This window comes from Mesocricetus auratus, unplaced genomic scaffold (assembly GCF_017639785.1).
Source record: "Mesocricetus auratus isolate SY011 unplaced genomic scaffold, BCM_Maur_2.0 Super-Scaffold_100007, whole genome shotgun sequence".
Taxonomy (NCBI): domain Eukaryota; kingdom Metazoa; phylum Chordata; class Mammalia; order Rodentia; family Cricetidae; genus Mesocricetus; species Mesocricetus auratus.
In genome coordinates, this window is record NW_024429191.1 from 68,719,045 (window position 1) to 68,744,859 (window position 25,815).

General features: G+C 40.1%; 3 protein-coding genes across 9 annotated transcripts in view; 1 reads left to right on the forward strand and 2 right to left on the reverse strand.

Annotated features, from left to right (window-relative positions):
* Positions 1-17,445, reverse strand: part of Stxbp4 (syntaxin binding protein 4) — a 159,283-nt gene extending 141,838 nt beyond the window's left edge. For all 5 annotated transcript variants that reach the window (XM_040749472.1, XM_005075817.4, XM_040749474.1 and 2 more), the window contains exon 1: positions 17,360-17,445. The gene's annotated coding sequence lies outside the window, so the exon portion shown is untranslated. The remainder of the gene's footprint in view (positions 1-17,359) is intronic.
* A 47-nt stretch (positions 17,446-17,492) lies between these two features.
* On the forward strand, positions 17,493-25,404 carry LOC101836904 (cytochrome c oxidase assembly protein COX11, mitochondrial). The gene is made up of 4 exons (XM_005075819.4): positions 17,493-17,850; positions 19,677-19,832; positions 21,385-21,510; positions 22,129-25,404. The coding sequence occupies exons 1-4, from the start codon at positions 17,518-17,520 to the stop codon at positions 22,309-22,311; spliced, it is 798 nt and encodes a 265-aa protein (XP_005075876.1). The 5' UTR covers positions 17,493-17,517; the 3' UTR covers positions 22,312-25,404.
* Positions 23,727-25,815, reverse strand: part of Tom1l1 (target of myb1 like 1 membrane trafficking protein) — a 44,932-nt gene continuing 42,843 nt past the window's right edge. For 2 of the 3 annotated variants that reach the window (XM_013117670.3, XM_040749475.1), the window contains 2 exons: positions 24,747-24,811; positions 23,727-24,343 (listed from right to left, as the gene is read on the reverse strand). In XM_013117670.3, the coding sequence (XP_012973124.1) occupies positions 24,748-24,811 (64 nt within the window). In that variant the 3' untranslated portion in view covers positions 23,727-24,343; position 24,747. Of the gene's footprint in view, positions 24,812-25,815 lie in introns of all 3 variants that reach the window. The other variant, XM_005075820.4, reaches the window with a different exon arrangement.

A 25,815-nucleotide genomic window follows, 5' to 3' on the forward strand; every position in this document is an offset into this window, starting at 1 on the left:
GGTTCTAGTAATGTTATACACAGAGTCACACGGACAAGGATGACGCATATGTCCCCACTACTTTGACAGAATGACACAGAAGTAAAACTTTTTTCCTGTTACTAAAAATATAAGCACTCAAGGAAAATATATTGCTGATCTAGTTTGCTGAGTCAGAAGATAGAAAAGATCAGGTCAGCAAAAACAAACTAGAACACTACAGAAGAGCATTTTGTTTTATAGGATTTATTTATTTCAGAAAATTAGGCTTTATTTTAATAGATCACTCTCTTCTCTTACAACTTAATTAAACTATAATAAAACAGAAATCTTATCAGATAAAAAATTGCCCATCATGCATACAATCTTTGATTAAGACTTGGTAATGTATAATCTCAATAATTTCTAAAATGAGATATTTTAACAGATCAAAAGCACAAAAAAAGTAAAATAGGTAGGCATAAAATATATCAGAAAGGATGAAATTACCAGGCACGTCGTAAAGAAACTGATACAAATTTCAACTACTTTTCCCAAAATAGTGTCTGTTATTCTGAATGTCACCGTCATGATTAATTTCTAAATCTTTTTGAAATCTTAATGAAAACTGTATTGTAAGGAAGCTACAAACTTTTGCTTCCTTCTTTTTGCTTTTAGAACCATTTTAGAAAAAAAGCTGCTTATTTTGCCATTTTTTTCCTGTTCAATATTCCTCCATTTGCACTAAAATTGCAAATACATGTGTTTCTCTTAATTTTTAGTTATGGACATTTTTATGTAAATACACGTGGCTATATTCACTGATCTTTGGTGGTTTCTATATTTAAATTTGAACTAGAAACCCCTTTGCCACTCCAAGGTAAGTCGGTTTCATGGATTTTCTTTTAGAGCTTTTATGACTACATTTTAAAATCCTTGATAACTATCTTAGGATGAATGTCAAGGACAGACCCAGGCCCGACTTTCTCCCTGGAAGATCATCCACATGTCTGATCACACTTACAAGCTGTTTGCCACCTCTGATCTGACATGCAATCTTCAGACTAATTCTTGTATTTGGATCAATTCTTGTCATTTCATTTAACTTTTTTGATTAACTTATTTATTCATGCACTAAATTTGATGTAATTAATAGGCTTTATAATATGTTCCTACATCTTGTAAAACCAATTCCCTCTTGTCATTTTGTCTAACCAACTTTTCTTAGATGTTTGGGGTTTTTATATGTACATATTAACTTCAAATATTCCCTAATTTAAAAAAGCAGTGGCATTTGTTAGAAAATCATACTAGACTTACAAAGAGCTAGGGGAAGAGATGCTTTCTCTCTTTGGGTTCCAGTTGTGGCCGGGAGAGCAGCATGTGGACCTTAGGTTCTTGTCTTTCTTGGTTTCTCACATAAGTGATTTCTCCCCCAATAAAAACATCCCTATTTTGTTTCGCTTAATATTTCCCCATTAAATCTTGTACATTTATAAGTTAATCTTTAAATACTTTCTTTTGTTAACTTAAGATCTTTTAAAAATCTATTTGGTGGGCCAAGCATGAGACCCAAGTTCCATCCCCAGCACCTGTGTAAATAGCTGAGAGCCCTTGTAATCCCCATGCTGGGGACTCGAGAAGGGAGGGTCACGGGAGGGTCACTGAGCTTCGATGGCCTGCAAATATAGCAATCTGTGAACTCCAGTTTTAATAAGAGATGGTCTCAAAAATAAGGTCAAGAGTGATAGAGGACACCTGATGGCAACATCTAGTCCCCTCACAACGTGTTCATGCACACATGTATGCATGTTCACTCACACATGTACACACGCATATGAATACACACACTGGCACTCATGCACCAACTACCTTGTAAATGACAAAAAGGCTTTAACTAGTATCGCCTAAAAAATAATATCCTATTCCAAGCTCTATAAACAAATAGATGTCTTAAGTGAGAAAAGTTACTAGCAAGCCAACAGATGGCAGCACGCACGCATGCACGCGCACACACTTTTGTTGTAAACTGCACATTTGCAATATGTTGATTTACAACAATTGCATCATAACACCTCAGCACACACAGACTCTCCTTATCATAAACCACTAGAATTTTTCTGCTGTCATTGCAAATATTAAAGTAACACATCTTCCTAATTCTCACCCTTTCTTGAGAGCATGCTTCTCTATTCGTTTCAAAGCACTTTGCAAACTGTGAGGTCAAGAAACCCCAATGTCTTTCCAGTCATTTGCCTTAAAGATCACTGGAAGGAAAAGGAAGGACAAAGTGTGACACCCAGTCAAGGAGAGATTTGTTGGTTTAATAGCAAGACTCCACAATCTAATAATGACGATAATAACAGTAATCCATAAGAAAGCTTCTTTTCAGAGACTTCTGGCCATATAATAGATCTCTATTCATATTACTATTCCAGTCAGGACAGAGGGGACTGTTAGTTCACACTGAGTGTAAGGGCTGATCTTGAGTAGTTAGAGAAGGAGTGGAAAGGTGCCCAATAAGGCTCTTCCTAAAGGAGGGTACTGTTCCTATACCAAGGATATAGGGAAGAAATTTTACTGGGGCAGGGGGAGTCACGGTCTATAAAGTAACTAGCTTCCTGGCAGAGCAGTAAGGAAATATAGGGCACAACATGATTTGCTCAAAAAAGATGTGGCTAATTAGGTGTGTGTGTGTGTGTGTGTGTGTGTGTGTGTGTGTTATATGGTGTATAAAATACCCTTTGAAATAAAAATTTAACACATTAGTAAATAATTATGAACAACAGAAGGAGGGGTGTTAGTGGACATTCTGCTATGTCCCTGTGACACCAGCACAGGGATGTTGGGGAAGTGTAGGTTCATGAGTCTCCAGCCAGAGATACCCTGTCTCAACAAAGTAACAAAAAATTCCCAAATAGTAAAAGGAAGAAAAAAAGGGAGAGGTTAGAAAAAAATGAGAGGGAAAACAAAACATCTTAAGGACAAGCTTTTGAGGATCCATAGTGGTGGTAAATCCAAATTCAGGGTTTTTATTAAAGGCAAGCTATCTTTTTAAAAAGATACACTACTATTATTTATTCTTTGAGAATATCATACATGTATATAATGTATTTTGATCATATTCAACCCATTTCTTTCTCTAATTCCTCTCACACTCACTTTCCAACCTCATGTCTTCTTATTTCCCGTTTCTCTTTTCTAAAAAGTAACCCATTGGATCCAATGAGTGTTGTCCATATGTACACAGGTATGGAGCCACATGATGTCTTCTAAAGACAGGTATTACAATAATTTATGGCTGGCAAGAGGTGACTTAGCAAACATATAGAATATCTGTTCATGAATGCCACCATGGATCGTTCATCTAGCAGGCATAGCTTCGCATATGTTTAGGTATTTTTATGTCAACTTGATACAAGCTAGAGCTATAAGAGGAGAGAACCTCAATTGAGAAAATGCCTCCATAAGAGATTGGGTGGGGGACTGATGACTGAGGAGCCAGCATGGGACTGATCCAGACATCCCTCCCACCGAACCTGGGTGACAGAGAGGAGGCCTTGGTAATCTGTGGGACCTGGGAGAATGGAGCAGTACGTATTGCTGACATACAGAAGGACTCTGGGAACCCATGCCATGTGGAGGGATGCTCTTTTAGCCTGGACACATGAGGAAGAACCTGGGCCCTTCCCTGGGTGATGTGACAGACCCTGAAAATCCCTCATGGAGGCCCTTGCCCTCCCTGGGGAGCGGAGTGGGGGTGGAGTGGGGGTGATGGGCTGGGAGGATTGGGGGTTGAGGGAGGAGGAGAGGGAGAGGGAGCGGGGATTGACATGTTAGCCAGAGGTGATGGATGCCTACAAGAAATACTGGTTTCTGGAAACAATGGGGAAGTTGCACATATGCACTCACAGCAAGTGTGAATACACTAGCACATGACCTGTGCAAACTCAAGCCAGACAATCGAAGCACGGAGGAAGGTGATCACAACATTCTACCACTAGCTGAGGAACTACTGGCAACTATAACCACCGAAAGGGGACAGCTGGTTGATTTTTCTTTGTTTGGTTTGCTTTGGTTTTGGTTTTTCGAGACAGAGCTTCTCTGTAGCTTTGGAGCCTGTCCTGGAACTTGCTCTGTAGACCAGGCTAGCCTCGAACTCACAGAGATCCACTTGCCTCTGCCTACTGACTGGTGAGATTAAAGGTATGCACCACCACTATCTAGCTGAGTTGGTTGATTTTAAAAAACAAAAATAAAAGATAGTTTTAATCGCGAGGTATAAGGAGCCTAATTCCCCTTTTCAATCCATAATTCTTTGACAAGGCATTCCAGACTCATTTCTGATGAGTTGTCTGTGCATGAAGACTATAGGGACACCTTGAGGGCTGGGATGTAGGTCCTTTACTCAAATGCCATGAGATTTTCCTACTGCTACATCAGCTTTTGCTTTGGCACATTTTCCAGGTGTGTAGTCCATAATGGTGTGCATAATTTCTGCCAATAAAATCTGTACTATAATTGTTAATAAACAAAGTAACATTAAAAAAAGAAAGATTGGGTTGTGTCAAGCCTGTAAGGCATTTTCTTAATTAGTGGTTGATGGAGGAGAGCCCAGTCCATTGAAAGTGGTGCCATTCCTAGACTGGTGGTCCTGGGCTCTATAAGAAAGCAGGCTGAGCAAGGCAGTAAGCAGCACCCCTCCATGGACTGTGCATCAGCTCCTGCATTTAGGGTTCCTGCCCTGTCTGAGTTCCTGTCCTGACTTCCTCCAGTGATGAACACTGATGCAGGAGTCCAATAAACTCTTTCCTCCTCAACCTGCTTTTAGTCATGGTGCTTCATCACAGAAATAGCAACCCTAACTAGGACAATCTACAATGTGCAGCAACTGAAAGAGTGCTGTCCCAGAAGGCTATGTTCCACTTCTGCTGTCAAACTAGCCAAGACTTTGGAGAAGCCACTAACTCACCCCCAGTTTCTCCAAATGTGGGATAGCATGCCATAACTGTTACACTACAAGTACTCCCTTGCTTTTTTTGCGGGGGGGGGTGTTGTTTCTGATATACACATGCCTCTTATGATGAGTCTTGCATGGGGCAGCCTGCAGTCAGGCCATCTGTGAGGGACCAGAGTGGGAAAAGCATACTAGTGTAACCACATCACTCTGCAGTCATTTCAAGAGAGAGTGAGGGCATAGCAGTGCTGACTACCCAGTTAAAAAAAAAAAATCTCAGCGACACATGTGATTTGACACTTCGTGATTCATTGACTCTCATATTAGAAACTAAATATCCCTTGTGAAGTAAGACCTACAGGGTCAGATCACCCTTGAAAAACACAAAATGGACAGCTTTAGAATGGAGGCAAGAAACACTTGACCTGAACAAGGGGGAGCTCTTGGACCCCAGATTGATGGCTGTGTGGAAAGCATGGGTCCAACCTAGACCCCCTGAATGCGGGTGTCAGTGAGGAGGCCTAGGTAATCTATGGGGCCTTGGGTACTGTTTAATCCCTGGTGTACAAATAGACTTTGAGTACCCATGCCACAATAAAGGAGGCTCTCTCATCCGGGACTCTTGGGGAACAGCCTAGGCCCTGCCCTGGATGAAATGACAGTCACTAGAGATCCACCATGGAGGGTCTCACCCTCCTTGGGGATCGGAGTGGAGATTGGGTGGGGGACTGGGGGACCTGGTGGGGAGGGCGGGGAAGGAGGGAAGAGGAAGCTGATATTGACATGTGAAACAAGATTGTTTCTATCTAACCTAAATAAAAAACAATAATAATTAATAATAATTTTTAAAAAAAAGAATGGAGGCAAGCTATTGTATAGCACACTGGAGCAGAGGTTTTGTAAAGTAACCGGTCAACTATGTGTAAATCATGGTGTATTTAAGAACACCGGCATGGCGGCCTTTGCTCAAGAAAATGGCTCTCTCTCTCTTGAGTGTGCATTTTTGCCCAACCGGGTTCCTTACTTTGTCTCCTCTCTTAGGTCTTTCTCTTAAAGAAGAAAAGGATGAGGGGATTAGGAATGCCTCCTTTCTCTTAACTGATCCTGTTTAAGTAATGTGAAATTCCCATAGGGTAAGATATAAAAGAGGATGAGAGTTATTTCACTATCTCCTTTACTCAGCATCCAAAGGCAACATTCACTCTGCTAGTGCTTTTTTTTTTCTTTTAAGAACTCAAGTTGCTCAGGAATGCCGCTCATTTTCCCTGGGGCTGGACACGTAAGAATCTGCCAATAGCAACACACAGTCTAATCTTGAGGAAGATACTGGGAAAAGCTTCAAAAAAGGGCTTTGAGGCTTTGTGAAACAGGAGCTCTTCACAGCACAGCTTCCTGAAACAGCCCCAACTTCATCCTGTTTGCTTTCATTTGTGTGTTCCTCCACCAATAACTAAGTTCAATCGCAGGTAGCTAATGTACTAAATCCTTGTCCTTGGTGGAGCAGCCAAGATTTCTGCTCTCTGTGGTGTGAGAAAAACAATAAACAGCTACAATAAAATGTGTTATGTTTCAGACACTGGACGGTAATGTCAAAGGAGACTGGGCAACGAAAGGCAAATCAGAATAGGTAAAACCTAAACAACAATAAGTGAACCTTGCTTGGAAGAGACATGAGACAAGTGATTTTTGAACAGCAGCACACATTCGGGTACCTACAGAACGTGACAGAGTACAGCTGGACCATACTCAAGAGACAGGACAGGAGGGTACAGAAGTAGGCAGTGTACACTATCTAACCTTGTGCACAGGCGTAAGGAGCTTGGATTGTTGATTGACTTTAGTTCAAGGAATAGCTTGACTGCTTCCTGGAGATTGAGATTTGTGTTTTGACTTTCTTCTGTCTTTAACCACCTAAAGTTGGGCTCTGATTCTGAATTTCCCCTTGGTTTTATGCCTTTGTCTTTAACAATGTTTATTCCAATAGACAGATTGTTCTTTAGCTTCAATATAATGTCAGTCAGTCCATTTGAGGTATGATAGGTGTATGCTGTGGTGTGTGTGTGTGTGTGTGTGTGTGTGTGTGTGTGTGTGTACTCATGTTTAATTTGATCAGGATTGGCTATGAGGCCCTAATATAAAACTAAAATGCAAGGTTTCACATTAAATAACCATTAACAAATTCAAGACAGAAACAAGCAGAGAATCAAATCAAGTTCAAGGACCATCTAAAATAGTGGGACATTTTTTTTGAAGAAATTTCTTTATATTTGTTATATTTGTTGATTGAAATGATAATTTTGCTGTTTCCACATAGTAGTTTTGAGAGATCCATCATCAACAACTGGGATATCAGTATTTCAATATATGAATTTGGGAAAAGACTACAAACATTCAAGCCATAGCATTGACCAAGTAAGTTTCATGATTTCTAATGGCGATATATAATAAGAGTATAGCACACAATTTACTTTAGTAGTTTCTTTCCCTTATGGATATGTTATCAGTTTGATATGTGATTAAGTTAATATGTTGTGTTCAATATTTTCTCCATTCTTAATGGTTTAAATTTGTATTTTAATATACTATAACAAAGATATAGATGAAAATGATAGTCAGATAATTGATACTTCTTCCTTACGATTTATGTTATATTCTTACCATGACTTTATCTTTCCTGATAAACAATTGATTAAGTAATTTCTAGCCTTCACTTTATTGTAAAATAATCATTATATACATATATATTAATATATAAATAGTGGGACATTTTAAGAGCAGTGTCCTGTAGGACCGAACAAGTCCCATATTCAGAGAGGTTGCTTTACTATGCTAAATGTCACTTGAATGAAGAGCATGTATAAATGAATGTCTTCTTTTCATCATATCTGTCACTTACACAAGCTCATTAAAACCCATTTAAGAGTAGCAGTTCATCAAAAAGGCATAAAAGCAGCTGTCAGGAAATAAGGAAGGAGGATATCAAGAGATTCTGAGGCAACTTTATGGCTTTGCTATGCACTAATTAGGATATAGTGATTATCTAGCCTGCTTCCAACTAAATTACAACTCATTTTTCTTGCTATTTATATAAATATGTATTCCTTTATACTGTGAACCCAATTATTATAATAAATAGCTCCAAAATAAACAGCTGCTAATTCTATTAAAATAATTGCTAGGTATCTCATATTGCTGGAGGAATCAAGGAATTTTATTTGGAAAACAAACTGCTGGGAATACAGATCAATGGCTACCATATTTAGGCTGAAACTTCAATTATATCATGCTTTAAAAATACTGAAAAATATGAGCCAGGCATGACAGTGAACACCTTTAATCTCAGCACTGGGATGGTAGGGGGCTGGGGGGGGCAGCATAGGAAGGCAGATAACTGAGTTTGAGGCCAGTCTGGTATACAGAGCAAGTTCCAGGACGGCCAGAAGAGAAATCCTGTCTCAAAAAACCAAAGAAGAAATAAATTAATTTTTTTCTGATTATATATAAAATGTAACTACAAACCAAACTTTAAAACTACAGCCTCATCATCTTTAACTTTTCAGAAAACCAACAACCAGGTTAGATGACAATATGTGAATATCAAAAGGCTTATATGGCTACTTTACTTTCTTAGTGTAAAACTAGACATGACCATAGCTAACTGGAAGGAGTTTACCAGGTTTAATTATTTTCTGCTGAAGAATGACAATGGACATTTAAGTGTCAATCTTTAGTGCCAGCCCAGGCTTTACATTTTAAATGTGTAATCATACTTGTAGCTGCAGAACAGGGTTAGACTAGCCCTGAGGAGTTCACATTCCATTCAGTGGAACACCACTCAGCATTAGTTACCACAGTGATTTATGCAACATCACAAACACACTCAGACTCACCAAATTATAGCTTAGGGTTAAGCATTCATTCAAAGCCTTAGAGGAAAACAAATACATTTCAGCTTTTTCTAACACAGCCTTATTCTTCTAACTGTATATGTCAATCTTGTATTATAAGAGCCTAGTCCTCAGGCCTCCACACTGCTTTCTGACATCAACTTTATGTTTAATTCCAGTTTGTTCTAGCTCGGAAATCATTTTAAAATGTGCTATCTTGGTCCCCCAACTTCAAGTGAGCTTGGGTTTCCCTGGGACCACACTCCACCCCCCTCCCACGTCCATCACCCATTACCTCAATCTTCCGGGGGAATGCTCCTGGCATCCAGAGGACACGCACACACAGGGAAGGCATCAGTCCTTCTAGACCCCACCTTCCGGTGTCCCCAGCTTCAGGTGAGCTTGGATCCCCCCATCAACAACTCCCTCAATCTTCCGGGGTCCTGCTTCTGGCATCCGGAGGATCCACCACACAGGAAAGGCCTCGGTCCTTCCAGACCCCACCCTCCGGCATCCCCAGCTTCAAACCCCATCCTCCAGCGTCCCCAGCTTCAGCTTCAGGAAAGAAGACCAGTGGAGACAGAAAGACCCCACCTGCACCTACTGGAAGAAGAGATGGGAAGAAGATAGAATAAGAGCTCACTCAGCAATAGAAAGACCATATGACTCCACCAGAATCTAGAGACCCAATGCCAGCAAGTCCTAAAAAGCACTACATAGATGAAGCAGAAGAGACAGACCTTAAAAATTATTTTATGAAGATGATAGAGACCCTCAAAGAGGAAATGAGGAAATCCCTTAAAGAAATAGAAGAAAAAAACAAAAAAAAACATGAAATGGAGGGAAAAGACGAACCAAAAAATTCAAGAAATAAACAAATCTCTTAAAGAATATAAAGAGTACCAAGAAAAAAACAACCAAACAAATGAAGGAAACCACTCAAAGAGTTGAAGGATTGAAAGCTGAAATAGAAACAATAAAGAAAACACAGAATGAGGGGATGCTTGAAATAGAAAAGTTGGATAAACGATCAGGAACTACAGATGCAAGTATCACCAATAGAATACAAGAGATAGAAGAGAGAATCTCAGGTGTTGAAGACTCATTACAGGATATACAGCCATCAATCAAAGAAAATCTCAAAACCAACAAATTCCTAACACAAAATATCCAGAATATGGGACACCGTGAAGAAGCCAAACCTGAGAATAACAGGTATAGAAGAAGGCAAAGAAATACAGCTCAAAGGTACAGAAAACATATTCAACAAAATCATAGAAGAAAACTTCCCTAACCTAAAGGACATGCCTATGAAAATACAAGAATAATGCATAATTGCACCACTCCTGGATCAAAGAAGAAATAAAAAAAAAAGAAATTAAAGTCTTCCTAGAATTCAATGATAATGAAGACACAACATACCCAAACTTATAGGACACTTTGAAACCAGTGCTAAGAGGAAAATTCATAGCACTAATTGCCCACATGAAGAAACTGGAGAACAGTCACGCTAGAGAATTAACAGCACAGCTGAATGCTTTAGAACAAAAAGAAGCAAACTCACCCAGGAGGAGAAGAAGCCAGGAAATAATCAAATTGAGGGCTGAAATCAATCAAGTAGAAATCAGGAAAACATTGCAAAGAATCAATGAAACAAATAGTTGGTTCTTTGAGAAAATCAACAAGATAGACAAACCTTTGTCCAAACTAACCAAAAGACAGAGAGAGAGCATGCTAATTAACAAAATCAGAAACAAAAAAGGGACATAGCAACGGACACTGAGGAAATCCAGAGAATTATCAGGGCATACTTTGAAAACCGGTACTCCACAAAATTCGAAAATTTAAAGGAAATGGACAATTTCCTGGATAGATATCACTTGCCAAAACTAAATCAAGAACAGATAAACCATCTAAACAGATCTATAACCCTTAATGAAATAGAAGTAGTCATCAAAAGTCTCCCAACCAAAAAAAAAAAATGGTCCAGATGGCTTCAGTGCAGAATTGTGCCAGAAATTCAAAGAAGAGCTAATACCAATACTCCTCAAAGGGTTCCACAACAATAGAAGCAGGAGGCTCACTGCCAAACTCTTTTTATGAGGCTACAATTACCTTGGTACCCATGCCATGCAAAGACACAACTAAGAAAGAGAACTACAGACCAATTTCCCTCATGAGCATCGATGCAAAAATACTAGAAAATCGGATTCAAAAACACATCAGAAAACTCATCCACCATGATCAAGTAGGCTTCATCCCAGGAATGCAGGGATGGTTCAACATCAGAAAATCTATCAATGTAATCCATCATATAAACAAACTGCAAAAGAAAAACCACATGATCATCTCACTAGATGCTGAAAAAGCCTTTGACAAAATTCAGCACCCCTTCATGATAAAGGTCCTAGAGAGATCAGGGATAACTGAAACACACCTGAACATAATAAAAGCAATATACAGTAAACCAACAGTCAACATTAAACTACATAGAGAGAAACTCAACGCAATTCCTCTAAAATCATGAACAAGACAAGGCTGTCCGCTCTCTCCATATCTCTTCAATATTGTACTTGAAGTTTTAGCCAGAGAAATAAGACAACAAAAGGACATCAAAGGGATACAAATAGGAAAAGAAGTCAAGCTTTCACTATTTTCAGATGGTATGATAGTTTACATAAGTGACCCGAAAAGCTCTGCAAGGGAACTCCTAGAGCTGATAAACACCTTCAGCAAAGTGACAAGATACAAGGTTAACTTAAAAATATCAGTCGCCCTATTATATACAGATGATAAGGTGGCTGAGAAAGAAATCAGAGAAATATCACCCTTTACAATAACCATAAACAGCATCAAATATCTGGGCATAACATTAACCAAAGAAGTGAAAGACCTGTATATCAAGAACTTTGAGTCTCTAAAGAAAGAAATGAAAGAGGATACCAGAAAATGGAAAGATCTCCCATGCTCTTGGATTGGTAGGATCAACATAATAAAAATGGCAATCTTGCCAAAAGCAATCTACAGATTCAATGCAATCCCTATCAAAATTCCGGTACAATTCTTCACAGACCTTGAAAGAACAATAATCAACATTATACGGAAAAAAAAAAGGCCCAGGATAGCCAAAACAACCCTATACAATAAAGGAACTTCAGGAGGCATCACTGTACCTGACTTCAAGCTCTATTAGAGAGCTATAGTCCTGAAAACAGCTTGGTATTGGCACAAAAATAGACAGGTAGACCAACAGAATCGAATTGAAAACCCTGATTTTAACCCACACACCTATGAACACTTGATTTTTGACATGGATCAGGATAGTACTAGTCTGCACTTCAACTGACAGAGAGTCTGGGAAACAGGAAAGAACCTAAGAGAGATATGCATGGTACCCCAGAGAAGAGGAATGAGGCAAGATCTCCTGAACAGGTTGGGAACATGGCGGGAAGTGGGGGGGGGGGAGTGGGAGCTGGGAAGAAGAGAGGGGAAGAAGAGGAGAGAGTAGGTCATGGTGGAACAAGAAGGTTGAGTGGGAGGGTAGAATAGGGGGAGAACAGGGTGAGATATACCATAATAGAGGTTAGATCTAGAGACCATAATCATAGGTTAGAAGAGAGATCTGGCACCAGTGAGACCTCTAGTGATCTAAAAGGATGACACCAACTGGCAAGCTGAGCAATCGTGGAGAGACCACCTTAAATGCCCATTCCTGATAATGAACTTAACATCTACCCTATATGTCATCCTAGAACCTTCATCCAGTGACTGATGGAAGCAGAGGCAAACACCCACAGTTAAACACTAAACTGAACCCATGAAACCCAGTGACAGAGAGAGGAGTGATGAGCAAATTGGCAAAGAATGGGCTGGCGAAACCGCAGAGACAGCCGATCTGAACATGGGGAGCTCTTGGACCCCAGACCGACAGCTGGGAGGCTAGCATGGGACTGATCCAGACCCCCTGAGTCTGAGAGTCAGTGAGCTAGTTCTAGGACAGGCTCCAAAGCTACACAAAGAAACTCTGCCTCAAAAAACCAAAACCAAAACAAAACAAAACAAAATAGTAGTCTTATTTCTCATGTTGGGCACATATACACAACTGTAGCTCTATACGTACAAATTGACCAGGTTCTGTGCTGAGAAGGTCAGAAATAATGACTACTTCTGGGTTCCCGACTTTATTTCTAAATATCACTCTCCACTATAGAAAGCCAAACCTTCAAACTAACGGCTAGTGCCGAAGTTAGGGCAGGAAAACAGAAGAGGAGCATGACAACAGTAAAATTTACCCTTACTTAGAATAGGAATTCATGGGTCTGTATTGATATAAACGCAGAATCAAAAATATGCAAGGGAGTAACACTCTACATCAATTGCTTCTTAATGAGTATAAAATGAGTTTTATGACCCTTATAAGAAAGAAACTTGGCCAGGTATGGTGGTGTACATCTGTAATTGCAGTACTGAAGGCTGATACAGGATTGTTAATTTGAGGTCAGCCTGGGGTCTTTGGGAGACTGTCACAAAAAATAAAAATAAAAAATTGAAGATACATGTATTAGCTGGTTTAGTGTGTCAACTTCACACAAGGTACTTTTCAGAGAGGAAGCAGCCTCAGTGGAGGAAATGCCTCCATGAGACCCAGCTGTAACACATTTTCTCACTTAGTGATCAGTGGGGAGGGCCCAGCCCATAGTGGGTGGTGCCATTCTTAGGCTGGTGGTCTGGGTGCTATAGGAACGAGCAAGCCAAAGGAAGCAAGCCAGTAAGCAGTCCCCTCCATGGTGTCCGCATCAGCTCTTGCCTCTGAAGTCTTGCTCTATTTGAGTTCCTGTTCTGACTTTCTTCAATGATCAACAGCAGTGCTGAAGTGGAAGCCGAATAAACCCTTTCCTCCCCAACTTGCTTTTTGGCCATGGTGTTTCATCCCAGAAATAGAAACCCCAAGTAAGACATTACATCTTAGTAAAAGCTTCACAGTCATGAAGCAAGTTTGATACTGTATGACTCCTAAAGAAATTCAAAGAGACAAGCACCTTACTTATGTTTCCATCAGAGGTTCATAAACCATGAGAAAGAATCACAAACAGAAATCAGACAAATGCATACTGAGGGACACTATGGTAACGAACCAACCAGTACTATTTAAAAAAAAATCAAGGCCATTTGGAAAGGCTAAAGAACTATTCCAGACTGGTGAAAACGAAAGAAGCAGGACAGCTAAAAACAGGGGTCACCTAGGATCACTGGATTATAGACCTAAATTGGAAACAACTGGGACAAGTGATGTCTTAGAGTTTCTATTGCTGTAAAGAGACATCATGACCATGGCAAGTCTTATAAAGGAAAATATTTCATTGGGTGATTGAGTTTCAGAGGTTTACTCCATTATCATCATGGAATATGGCAACATGCAGGCAGACACGGTGTTGGAGGAGCTACATCTTGATCCCACAGGCAACAGGAAGTGAGCTAAAAGAGGCATAACTTGAGCACAAGAAACCTCAAAGCCTGTCCCCAGTGACACACTTCCTCTAACAGGCCATACCTACTTCAAGGAGGCCATACCTCCTAATAGTGCCACCCCCTATGAGCTCATGGGGGCCAATTACATTCAAACGAGCACAAGTGGCACTAACTTAAGCAGAATCCATAGATCCCATGGTGTGAAGTTCTGAAGGCACATGCTCCTTCAAATCCTCATGTTGAAGCCCAAGCCTCATTGCAGCTGCATGTGGACTAAAGAGCTATTAAGGTTAAATGAGATTATAATGGAGAACAAGTGATCGACGGGATGCAGTTAGTGTGCCTATCAGAAAGGCATCACAGAGCTTTCTGACTTCTCCCAGGCAAGCTAGCACACAAGTCTGCTACAAGTGAGGGAGCACCCTCATGAGAAAATGAGGTGAAACCATTTTCTCAATGGTTTGATAAAATCAGCACCTTGATCTTGGTTTCCCAGCATCCAGACACATTATTTGCTGAGTAACCTAGTCTGAAGAATTTTGTTATAGTGGCCCAAGGTGCTAGCATGGTAATACTGGATTGACACAAAATGCCTGATTTTGATGGCTGTGTTGGTCCTTGTTATCAATACTCATGTATGTATTAAGTATACAGTTCCAGAATATCATGTCTACTCTCTTCTAAAATGGTGCAGAAATCTTTAAGATTAGGTAAATGAGGTGAAGGATAAGTAGGAAATTTATTAGGTCTGTAACGATTATGTAACTTTTACAATTATTTCAAAGTAAAAACTGGAGATTGAAATATTTTAATTATCATCCAGAAATATTTTTATAAACATGAACTGTCATTTTACATTATCGTATGGGGATTGGATTGGTGTCTATTTTACTTTATTAAAAGAGAAATCTAGAAAGACCTACATCATTTTACTGCAATCAAAATGGCTATACCTCAGATATTCATATTCAATTAATAAATAAAAGCATTCATGACTACAATGGTAATAATGACATATTTATACAGCTGCTTTGAATAATCTGGAGAAAAAAAATACCTGGAAGTGGGAGTGGGGGTAGGTGGATGGAGTTAAAGGACATACACTGTTAGCTTCAAGCACATTAATGTTAACATAGGATTTTTAAAAAATTTACAAGTATACTGTCTGCATGTATGTGTGTGCACTATGTGTGTGCAGCACCTGAAGAGACTAGAAAAGGGTATCAGAGCCTCTGGAGCCGGAGTCAAAGCTCTGAGTCTCCAAGTAAATGCTGGGAACTGAACCCAGGTCCTCTACAAAAACAGCAAATGCTCTTAACCTCTGAGCCCTATCTCCAGCTCCCAGGATGGAATTTGAGTCTACGTTGTAAGAAAACTAAAACGAGATTTTATCCTGAAAATTTGACAAACTGGCGTAAGAACCAAGTTACATACCGAGGGAGAGGGTGAACCAATACTGCCGTAACAAAACAGAAGCAAATTTGTAGAGTAAGAGTTTTGTAGCTCGTGTGACAATGTACCAAAGTGCTGTACGAGACGGTGACTTGGATTTCATGGACACTCCCATGTCGCAGCTCCGTGGCCGCTCACCAGCTACTTGATCAAGGTCTCCATCTTCTCTCAGACTACGGTTGCCTCCTCACACCTGCTTCCACCCTTCCCTGTCATTGTCACCATGTAACTAATACCCTTTTCTTCCCTGAGTGTGAATGAACTCAGATCCAATCACTCCTGTGCTCCTAACAGCAAGCTTCCCTCAGACATGGTGCAAGTGACTATCAGGTCTTTGTGTACCTCCTGTGACCCCATTTCCTTCCACTGTCAGCTCTGCTCACTATGCAAGGTTCACACTGACCCTGCGTTGTTTTCTTCTTAATCCTACCCAACCCGTTGCTGCCTCTGGACTTGTGTATGACCTGAAACTGTGGTTCTGTGGGACAGTTCTTTTTCAAGGTTCAGGAATAGGCTCAAATGTCACCTCTAGGAAGACCTTATTTTACTTCTTACAGAGAGACATAACTTCACTATGCCTCATTGTCACTCTCCATTACTTCATGCCACCAGCTATTTTGCCGGCAGACACTGTTATCTGAAATCCCCTTATTTACAGGTTTATTTTCTGAGTCCTTCAGTAGACAGGACAATCAATAACAAAGGTGATCGTGCCTGATTAATTTTTGGATGATGCCCCAGGCAATTAAAAAGTACAAGGAACAAATGTTGACTGACTCACAGTTCTTTAGGCTTTCAGGTTTCTAACCCACAGTGTGGAGATAATTAGACCCACTCTAGCCATTAAAAATTAGACCTAACTTTTATGAAATTCTTACTATGCCTGAAGCAGTGGGGAAATAACTAGTCATGCAATAAGACCAGCGGGTTACAGAGAAGTTATAATAATAATAATAATAATAATAATAATAATAATAATAATAATAATAAAAATGGAAGGACAAGGCCTTAGTAAATTCATCAGTGCTTAACCTCAGAATTTGCTCCTAGCTGCTATTTAATAGTAGTCTTGGTTCTATTAGAAAACTGAAGAAAGCTATTGCATATATCCCGGGGGGCCTCTGTCTGCACGATGCATAGAGGCACATCCTTATTCTTTTTAGCCCCTCCTTTAAGAGGCCTCATATCTTGGTCCTTCTGTTTTGAACAAACTGCAATTTGCGAGCGGTTCTCTGACTGGATCTTTTGCTGGGTAAATAGCAAAGAGCTACGAGCGCAGTGGAAAACTTCTGCCCGTGGGCTGAGAAGATGCAGAAGTCGAGCGGGATGCGGTGTGCACAGTAAGTATTCCTGAAAGAGGGAAGTTTGTCTGAGCTCAGGTCCCAGGCAATAAGCAATGGGGCTAGTGAACCCCAAGTGGAAGCCCCGCGGGAGAGCTGCCGCTGGGGGCCGCTGGGCGAGACAAAGGCTGGTGGAGTTTGGGAAGATGGGTGTCAGTGTTACAGTGAGGGGCTTGCATGCAAAGGGCCCAGATACATTTGCCACAAGTAAATGAAAGAAGTATTAGAGGGAAACAAAGTGCAAGGCACAGCCACCTAGCAAAAAAAAAACCCAAAAAACAAAAACGCGAACTTACCCTCTTCTGGCCACCCGGCCTCCGTAGCTCAGCGGCTACCTGAGGAATCTGGTAGTCAAGGCAGCGGCGGGGGCTCAACCCGCGTACCGCGAGACACGCGAGGTCTCGCGAGATTTGGCCTAGCGGCCCTGACAGGCGGGAGTTCGTTCCGGGGGGTTATGGGAGGGTTTTGGTGTCAGGGATGGAGGTCGGTCGCTTTGTACGGCCGCTGCTGGAGCCGGCCTGGGTGGTGGGGCCGGACGGTGGCGAGTGCGGGGCAGACCTTTAGGCCCGGCTGGGATGGGCTCGGAGGTGCGCAGCGGGGACTGAGGCGGCTCGGGACATGGAAGCGCCCGAGCGGGCGGCCCGGGAGCAGCAACCCTTTCCAGCGCGCGCAGGAGGACGAGTGGCGGCGGCGGAACAAGACGGTGCTCACCTACGTGGCCGCGGCCGCCGTGGGCATGCTGGGGGCCTCCTACGCCGCCGTGCCGCTCTATCGGCTCTACTGCCAGGTAGGGAGTGGGGGCGAGGGGCGGGATGGGTGCCACCGGCGCCATCACCCTGCGGGGCCTCCGCTTAGGGAGATCGAGGTTACCCGTCCGAGGTTCCTGATCGGGACGGACGTGATCCAAGGTCGCCACAGAAACCTGCCCGTGCAAGGCCAGCTCCGTAATGATGGGGCTTGCTTGCTGCGGTTCTGTGAAGCGCAGGGACAGGGTCCTCCCCGGGACCGGGTGAGTGGAGGTTCCCGGGACACCCCGCCCCTCCAAAAAAAAATTGTCCACCCTAATATGCAAGTAGTACTGAGACCGACAAAAATGAAGTAGTTGACACCCCGGCGTGTATGTGTTCACATGCTTTCGTCGGGCTAGGCTATGTTAACGTTAGATTTTTTTTTAAGTAGTCTTTAAGTCATGTTCCATGTTTATTAGCAGTGGTAAGTCCACAAGAATGCCCTGCTACTGTGCAATCACCAAGTTTTAGAGCAAGAAATGAGGAAATAAATCTAGGAAGCCATGGGATTCAGTGATTCCTTTTTATGAGCAAGTTAAAATGTAACCCAGCGAAACTATTATTGCATCGAACTCGAAAACCTTTAGTAACATATGCCCCAAGAATATATAAGGGGCTCATATTGAAGGAGTACACTTAAATTGCTTTTTATTCAAGCGACTTAAATTCTTTAGGAAAACAGTCATCTTAAAACTCAACCTCCTAACAGAATTATGTACTTATCTGTTAAATAAGGTCAAATACTTGCCCTGGATTTACCTTTTAGGATGAAAGTGTAGTTTTGGCAATGCTGAGAGAAATTGAATGAAGCTAAGTAACTTGTGTAAGGAGAGAAAGAAAGGAAAATATTGATACAGTAGCTTTTAGCGTCTTCCATTAGCCTCACGTTTGGCTTTTTGTTTTCATAGTATTGTTGTTTTGGTTTTTGTGAGACAGGGTTTCTCTGTGGCTTTGGAGACTGTCCTGGAACTCGCTCTTGGCTCTTGTAGACCAGGCTGGTCTTGAACTCACAGAGATCTGCCTGCCTCTGCCTCCTGAGTGCTGGGATTAAAGGTGTGTGCCATCACCCCAGCTTGTTTTTGTAGTTTAGGAAAGGTAAATTGTGTGGAAATCAGACAAACTTCTGTTAACCTCAAGCAGCGGAAAGATGTCTTGGAAGTAGCATCACCCCCACATCTGATAAGGAAATAATAGCAGTGAAGAAAGGTCAGATAAAGATTCCTGGTACTTTGGTAGTTTACTGGGTAACCGAAAATAAAAAACTAAACAAAAAAGGCAAGTACTCATGAACTGGTCACAAAGGATAGATCTGTGTGTATGTAGACAATTACAGACAAGTGTCAGAAAACCATTGACCTTCCCACATGAGGAAGCATTTATGATGCCCTGGGGAAGCAGAACATAAAATAAATCTGTGGACTGATTTCAGCTGTGTTAGAAATAGATAAGCAGGAACATGGACAGTTTTGTGTTTTAATTGAAATGACAAGGTTTGGGTAAACTTTTCTTAAGTGAATAATCATTTATGTAAAGCACCCTAACAATGAAGGGAACTATTTAATAAAAGGTTACACTTCAAAAGTTTTGCTTTACACTAGATAAAAATAGCTTGTCTTCAAAATCTGCTTTTTAAAATGACTCATTGCTGAAAATAGGAATCACTTTAACAAATATAGGCAAGCTGTTGACACAGAGGAAATTATCAGGGGTAGTATACTGTTTGGCTCAGAGTGGAACATTCAGTTGTCTTCAGATTTACTTTTAGCCAGGAAATAAATGAAGATCTAAAACTTGCTTAACTAACGTATCCAGTGTCTTGTTCTAGACTACTGGACTGGGAGGATCAGCGGTGGCCGGGCACTCCTCAGACCAGATTGAAAACATGGTGCCTGTTAAGGATCGAATCATTAAGGTCACCTTCAATGCTGATGTGCATGCTAGTCTCCAGTGGAACTTCAGACCTCAGCAAACAGAAATATATGTGAGTGACTCATGGGGCCATCTATCCACCCATCCATGCTAAAGTATTGCACCCATCTAAACTCATTTCCAAATGCCAGTACACCCCCATGGGATATAATTCACAAATGGAATTATTCATGGACTATGTTAGTGTTTTGAAACATTTACTCTTTGATAGTACCTTATATTTAAGAGGAACTATAACATTTGGGGTTCTTGTGATGGCCTTCATTGTGTAACTCAAGCCAACATCAAACTCATGATCCTCCTACCTCAGCTTAGCCTTGCTGTTACTCTTGATTTCTCAGAGCATTGATCTTTGTTTAAACAAAGGTTTTATTCAGTCAGTTTTACTCTGGCTGAAAACTTACTGTAAATAGATTTAAGGTTTGTTTAACATTGATATCCCCTTAAAAATACTCAATCATAGCATTAGGATCTAAATGAATTAGAGATATGAACAACTGTGTTATGTATGGTGCTGGCTATATTTTAATTTTTAATGAAGTTGAAACAATGTCATGTGATTATAATCCTATTATTAAAGGTTGACTAAATCTTTTGGTCATGAATGTTGAGCTTAGCACTGCCTGATCATGTTATATAGCTTTCTGACTTTTACTCTGGTATAGGTGATAATAGAAAATATGTGGGGAATCATTGGTCATAAGTAATTTACTGGTTTATCAGAAGTATTTCTGTCAAAGAAAAAATAGAACTTTGGGAGGAGGAGAAAGTACTGACGTATGAACCAACCAACGGTCTTGTATGTGCTGGGGAAGCACTCTACATGAAGAAAAAATTTTAAAGATACGAAGTAACTATTTCAATAGTAACAACAATCATATTCTAATCCAGTATCATTGTATCCAAAAAAGCTTCTAAATTTTTACTAATTTCAGTAATTGCAGATTTAAATGAAGATCTAAAACTGTTGCTTAACTAACGGTCCAGGGTCTTGTTCTAGACTATAGAGGTGAATGCTTTTAACTGTAGATTACCCTTAAAAGTCTTTATTTCAAATGTTATTATTAATAAACCCTTATAAAACATAGTGCTTGCCCAGTATAGTAAGCATTACTTAATCTTAATTAAGGATTTTGTGGGTTATGATTTTTGCATGGCAGTAAATAGAATAATGGAGAATTGTTGCTGTTTTTTATTTCTCAAAATATTAGCTCCTTTTAGCTTAACCGATTTTGTTCATTCAGTTTTATACTGATTGTAAATTTAAGTTATTCAGAATTGAGGTAAACTTAACATTGACATCCTTTTAAAAAAAAATTGCTAATCATGACATTCAGGTTTAACTGTTATAAAGTAGTTGGGCTTGAGCTGTTTTTTTTTCCTGGTTTGTCCTTGGACACATTTTAACTGATTTGTAGATTATTGCTTGAAGATGTCAGATATCCAACTGGGGCATTCATAACTGATTTTTTATTGACAATCTGAAACTAAGATAAGCTTGTGGCAATATTCACAGTACATTAGGTTAATAGGAAAATAATATGATTGTTAATTTAGCAGCGGGAAAGAATAGCATCAGATATAATATGTGTTTATTGAAACAGGTGGTACCAGGAGAAACCGCACTGGCATTTTATAAAGCTAAGAATCCTACTGACAAACCAGTAATTGGAATTTCTACATATAATGTTGTACCATTTGAAGCTGGACAGTATTTCAATAAAATACAGGTAAACTGAATGTTAACTTTATGTTAAAAGTATGCGAAACTGCTTAATATGAATTAAATGCTTTTAATTTCTAAAAATTCATTTTCTGGCCAGGTGTTACTGTTCATGCTTGTAATCCTAGGTCACAGTAGGGTGAGATGAGAACAGTGCCATGAGGCAGAGTCTCGCCTGGATATGGATACATAATGGATTCTAGGCCAAGGTGGGCCACAGTGTGAGGAAAAGTAAATAAATAAAAGCCTAGATCAGTACCTCCTTCTTCCAAAACAATGCCATTTTTGAGATCTTCATTGCTTACACCATCTAGTTGGAGGGAGAGTGAAACCAAATCTGTGTTTGCTCCTTTTATTCGTTTTGAGGCAGAGTCTGTGTATCCTGGCTGTCGTGGAGCTCTGTAGACCAGACTGACCCAAACCTTCCAGGTGGTGTGACCAAAGGGCTGCACTACTACACCTGGCTACTGTATTTGCTAAGATTAGATTAAATTGTTTCCTAACCCTTAAAACAAAACTCAGTCTGTGATGAAAAGATGCTGCTGTCTATGATGGTGTTTAAGAGCAGATGCTTTGTTTTAAGAGTAGGAATGTTACTAACCAAGTATCTTTCTTTAATTTGTAGTGCTTCTGTTTTGAAGAACAAAGGCTTAATCCACAGGAAGAAGTAGATATGCCAGTGTTTTTCTACATTGATCCTGAATTTGCAGAAGATCCCAGAATGGTGAATGTTGATCTCATCACTCTTTCTTATACTTTCTTTGAAGCAAAAGAAGGACACAAGTTGCCAGTTCCCGGCTATAATTGAAGTAGCTTCCAAGACCTGCTTCAGATTTGTGATTTTTGGAAAATCATGTATTATGCTTTCTCAGAAGAGAAATATTCTACAGTAATGTATATTGAAACCTTGTATTTTAAATGGCTTTATTTCTTTCTTCCCATCTTCATTTATCTCAGTTAAGACTGAGAGAATAGGTTCAAAACTCAGTCTGTAATGAAAAGATGCTGCTGTCTTGTGATGGTACTTAAGGGCAGGAAATGAACATTGCTCTGTGTTAAGTAATAGAGCAGGAATGTTACTCACCAAGCCTGTGAATATTTGACTGTCCAGTATACCACATGTATGACTAGTAAAAACTGCTTGAAGGGCCAGGGAGATGACTCAGTGGGTTAAACTGTTTGCCCCATAGGCCTGACAACTTGAGTTCCGGTTCTTGGAATCAGCCTTAAAAGAGTTGGAGGAATGGCTCAGAGGTTAAGACCACTGGATGTTCTCCTGAGGTCTTGAGTTCAATTCCCAGCAACCACATGGTGGCTCACAACCATCTATAGTGTGTTCTGGTGCCCTCTCCTAGTATGCAGTACAGGCACACATGCAGAGAGAACACTACGTACAGAATAAATAAATAAATATTTTTTAAAAAGACAGTGTAGTAGCTCGCATCTGTAATCCCAGAGTCCTTACACTGAGAAGGGAGGTTGAGCCAGGAGAATCTCCTTGCCATTATATGCATGCTGTGGCTGCCCACACAAGTACACACATAAACTGCTTTAGGAGTTCAGTTCAATTCTGTAGGTAGGTGCCTTCCATAGTATTAGCCCTTCATACTTTCAACAATGTATCTAAAAATTAAGAAAAAGAAAATGTGCACAGGTGGTTTGTTTTCGTTCATAGAACTTATCACCAAGCAAGGTGGCTGCTACTTTCCTTCAGTATAAACTGACACTATTTAAAACCTGTTTGTCTTGTGAGTATGTAGGGAAGGTGAGTGACACCCATGCTGCAGCACACATGTGCTGGTGGTCAGTGGACATGCTGTGGGAGACAGTTTTCTTTCATCATGTGGGTCTCAGGAATCAGGGTTGTCAGACAAGGCAGCCAGTGCCTTTGCCTGCTGGGCTGTCTTGGCTGAACTGACAGTTTTGAAAACTTAAAGTGGAAGAGGCATCACTCAGCTCTAACAGTTTGCTCCAAGTTTGCATTCTTAATCCAAGTATGACTTTTCCTGTTAAGTTTGAGGTCTGTTTTATTCAGAGTACTGGATAGACAATGACTTGGAAATGATGGTATAATGATCTGACAAAGAATTTCACCTGTTAGTCTATGCTAGCATTTATTGTTATAATTCCAAGTTCACCAATGTATGATGTAAGGATGAAATTGTGAAGACTTACTGATATAAAAGGTCTCTGAGGTAAAAAATGAAACAGAAACAATACAACTCTGACATAATAGTCATTTAATTTTAAGTGTTTTCCAGTAGCCTTTGTTTCAAAATGTAATTTATAATAAAAGGCAAGAACATTTAACATTATAAAGGCCACCTGATGCAATGTTCTGCTCAGGCACTTGAAATATAATTAAACCAGTCATCAAGTTTAAACCAAAATGTTACTTATAAACAAGTGCAAACTGACTTCTACATTCAAATTCAGTTAAATGAAGGCACTCACTGTCTTCACTTCCTGCCCCATCTGTTCACAATGTTTTGTAGCAGGACCATCTTCAAGTACCCTTATAGGTCTGTGATGATTTCTATTGGTAGGAATGCCTGTGCAGCATAAGAGTCTACAATTTATCCAGTTGGCCTAGTACCTGGCAGTTCTCCTTCTGCTGAAGTTGTAGTTGCTACAGCCAGCTTCTCCTGAAATCCTGAGCCATTGTCAGGAACAGCAGTGTTACCCAGAAATGTTAACTATTCTGTTGAAGCTTCATTACGGCAGAGAAGTGGTCCACTGGCTTTCTTTCTCTGTTAGCAGGTCTTGTCTTTCAGGCCTCAGTTGAGCAGGGACTACTTTAGAGAGTTGTCCTTTGTGCTGCTAATGAGTTGATCATACATCTGAAATAAAGGGAAGACATTGGCCCACCTCCTGCACTCCTGGAAGACTTTGGAAAGCCACACAAATTAAGCATAGGGAAGGTTGGAATGCACTTCTTCCACGGTTGAAAATGTGAAGGAATAAAAAGTGAACAGGTCAGTGGAGACCAGGCATTTAGGAAAACTGATGCAGGAACACTGTTGATGGGTTCTGTTGGTTTATCTAATATGTATGGACTGCCTAGAAACCAACTTTTTGGAGATTGTTATTAATGAGCACTGATTAGTGTTGAGTAGTTCAGAGGAATTTAGTATTGTACTTAAATGGTACTTAGGGAATTTAATATAAAATGTGATAATCCCACTGAATTATGTGGAATCTATGTTGCATAAGCCAGTGGGTTTTTTTTGTTTTGTTTTTTACCTTAGCAGTCACTGTGACTTTGGGCTTCTTTGTGGTGATAAGCATCAATTTCTTCATAAATAGCTCTGAAACAAAGCCACCAAGACAGAAGAATTACATATCAGTTTCAAAGTATTGTATCACCACCACTAAAAAATACAAGCTGTTGGGAGTAGGGGGAGGATGAGTGTCAGGCATCTTAAGTGAATAAAAAGATCTTTATCCTTGAGCTTATTCTAACATAAAACATCTACTGTTAGAGTTCTTTCCCATGCCTAATAAAGGCCAATTTATTTTTACTTTTGATTTAAAGGAAAATTATGGTTCAAACTAGGGCATTTTGACTTTTTTATTTAAAAAATCTAATTTAAAATATTTTAAAAATATTAGGGACTGGAGAGATGACTCTGCAGTTAAGAGCCACTGTCTGCTCTTTTAGAGCACCTTGGTTCAATTCCCAGCACCCACATGGCAACTCACAGCTGTCTGTAACTCTGTTTCCAGAGGATCCCATACTCTCCACAAAGACATACATTCAGGCAAAACATCAGTGCACATAAAATAAAAATAAATAAAAAAATTAACAGTTTGCTTTATTTAACATTGTATTACATCCTAGACCTGGGAGAAACCTTTAACTTGGTTATCTTTGTGCCTTAAATAAATTATAATTTAATAATTTTCTCAGTTTTTTATTTGTATCTTTATAGCTCAAAAATGTCTGTACCCAAAGGTGGCATTCATATATAGAATAGCAAAACACAGATGGAAGAAACCTCCCAAAATAACAGCACTATGAAACAAACCAAAGCGACCCACTCCATAAATTTTACTGTTTCTAAGAATTCTAGACTTACTTTCCATGGAGTAATTTTACCTTTTACCCTCTTTAAACCACTGATCTCAGTATCTCTCAGGAAGAAACTTCATGTCTTAGTTAAGTTTCCCATTTTAATGTGGAAACTTCACTGACCTTTCTCAGTCCCTCCAGTTTATTTTCATATATATCGCCTTTTACTTCCACAATCCTGTCAACCTGTCTTCTCAAACAGCTCTTCAGTAAGTGCTCCCTTTTCCAGATCTTCAACTT

Bases quoted from the DNA above. Each gene is read 5' to 3' on its own strand.
- LOC101836904 (XM_005075819.4), top strand. From the start codon at position 17,518: ATGGGAGGGTTTTGGTGTCAGGGATGGAGGTCGGTCGCTTTGTACGGC. The intron at 17,851-19,676 runs GTAGGGAGTGGG...GTCTTGTTCTAG, and splicing joins TCTATCGGCTCTACTGCCAG to ACTACTGGACTGGGAGGATC. The intron at 19,833-21,384 runs GTGAGTGACTCA...TTATTGAAACAG, and splicing joins CTCAGCAAACAGAAATATAT to GTGGTACCAGGAGAAACCGC.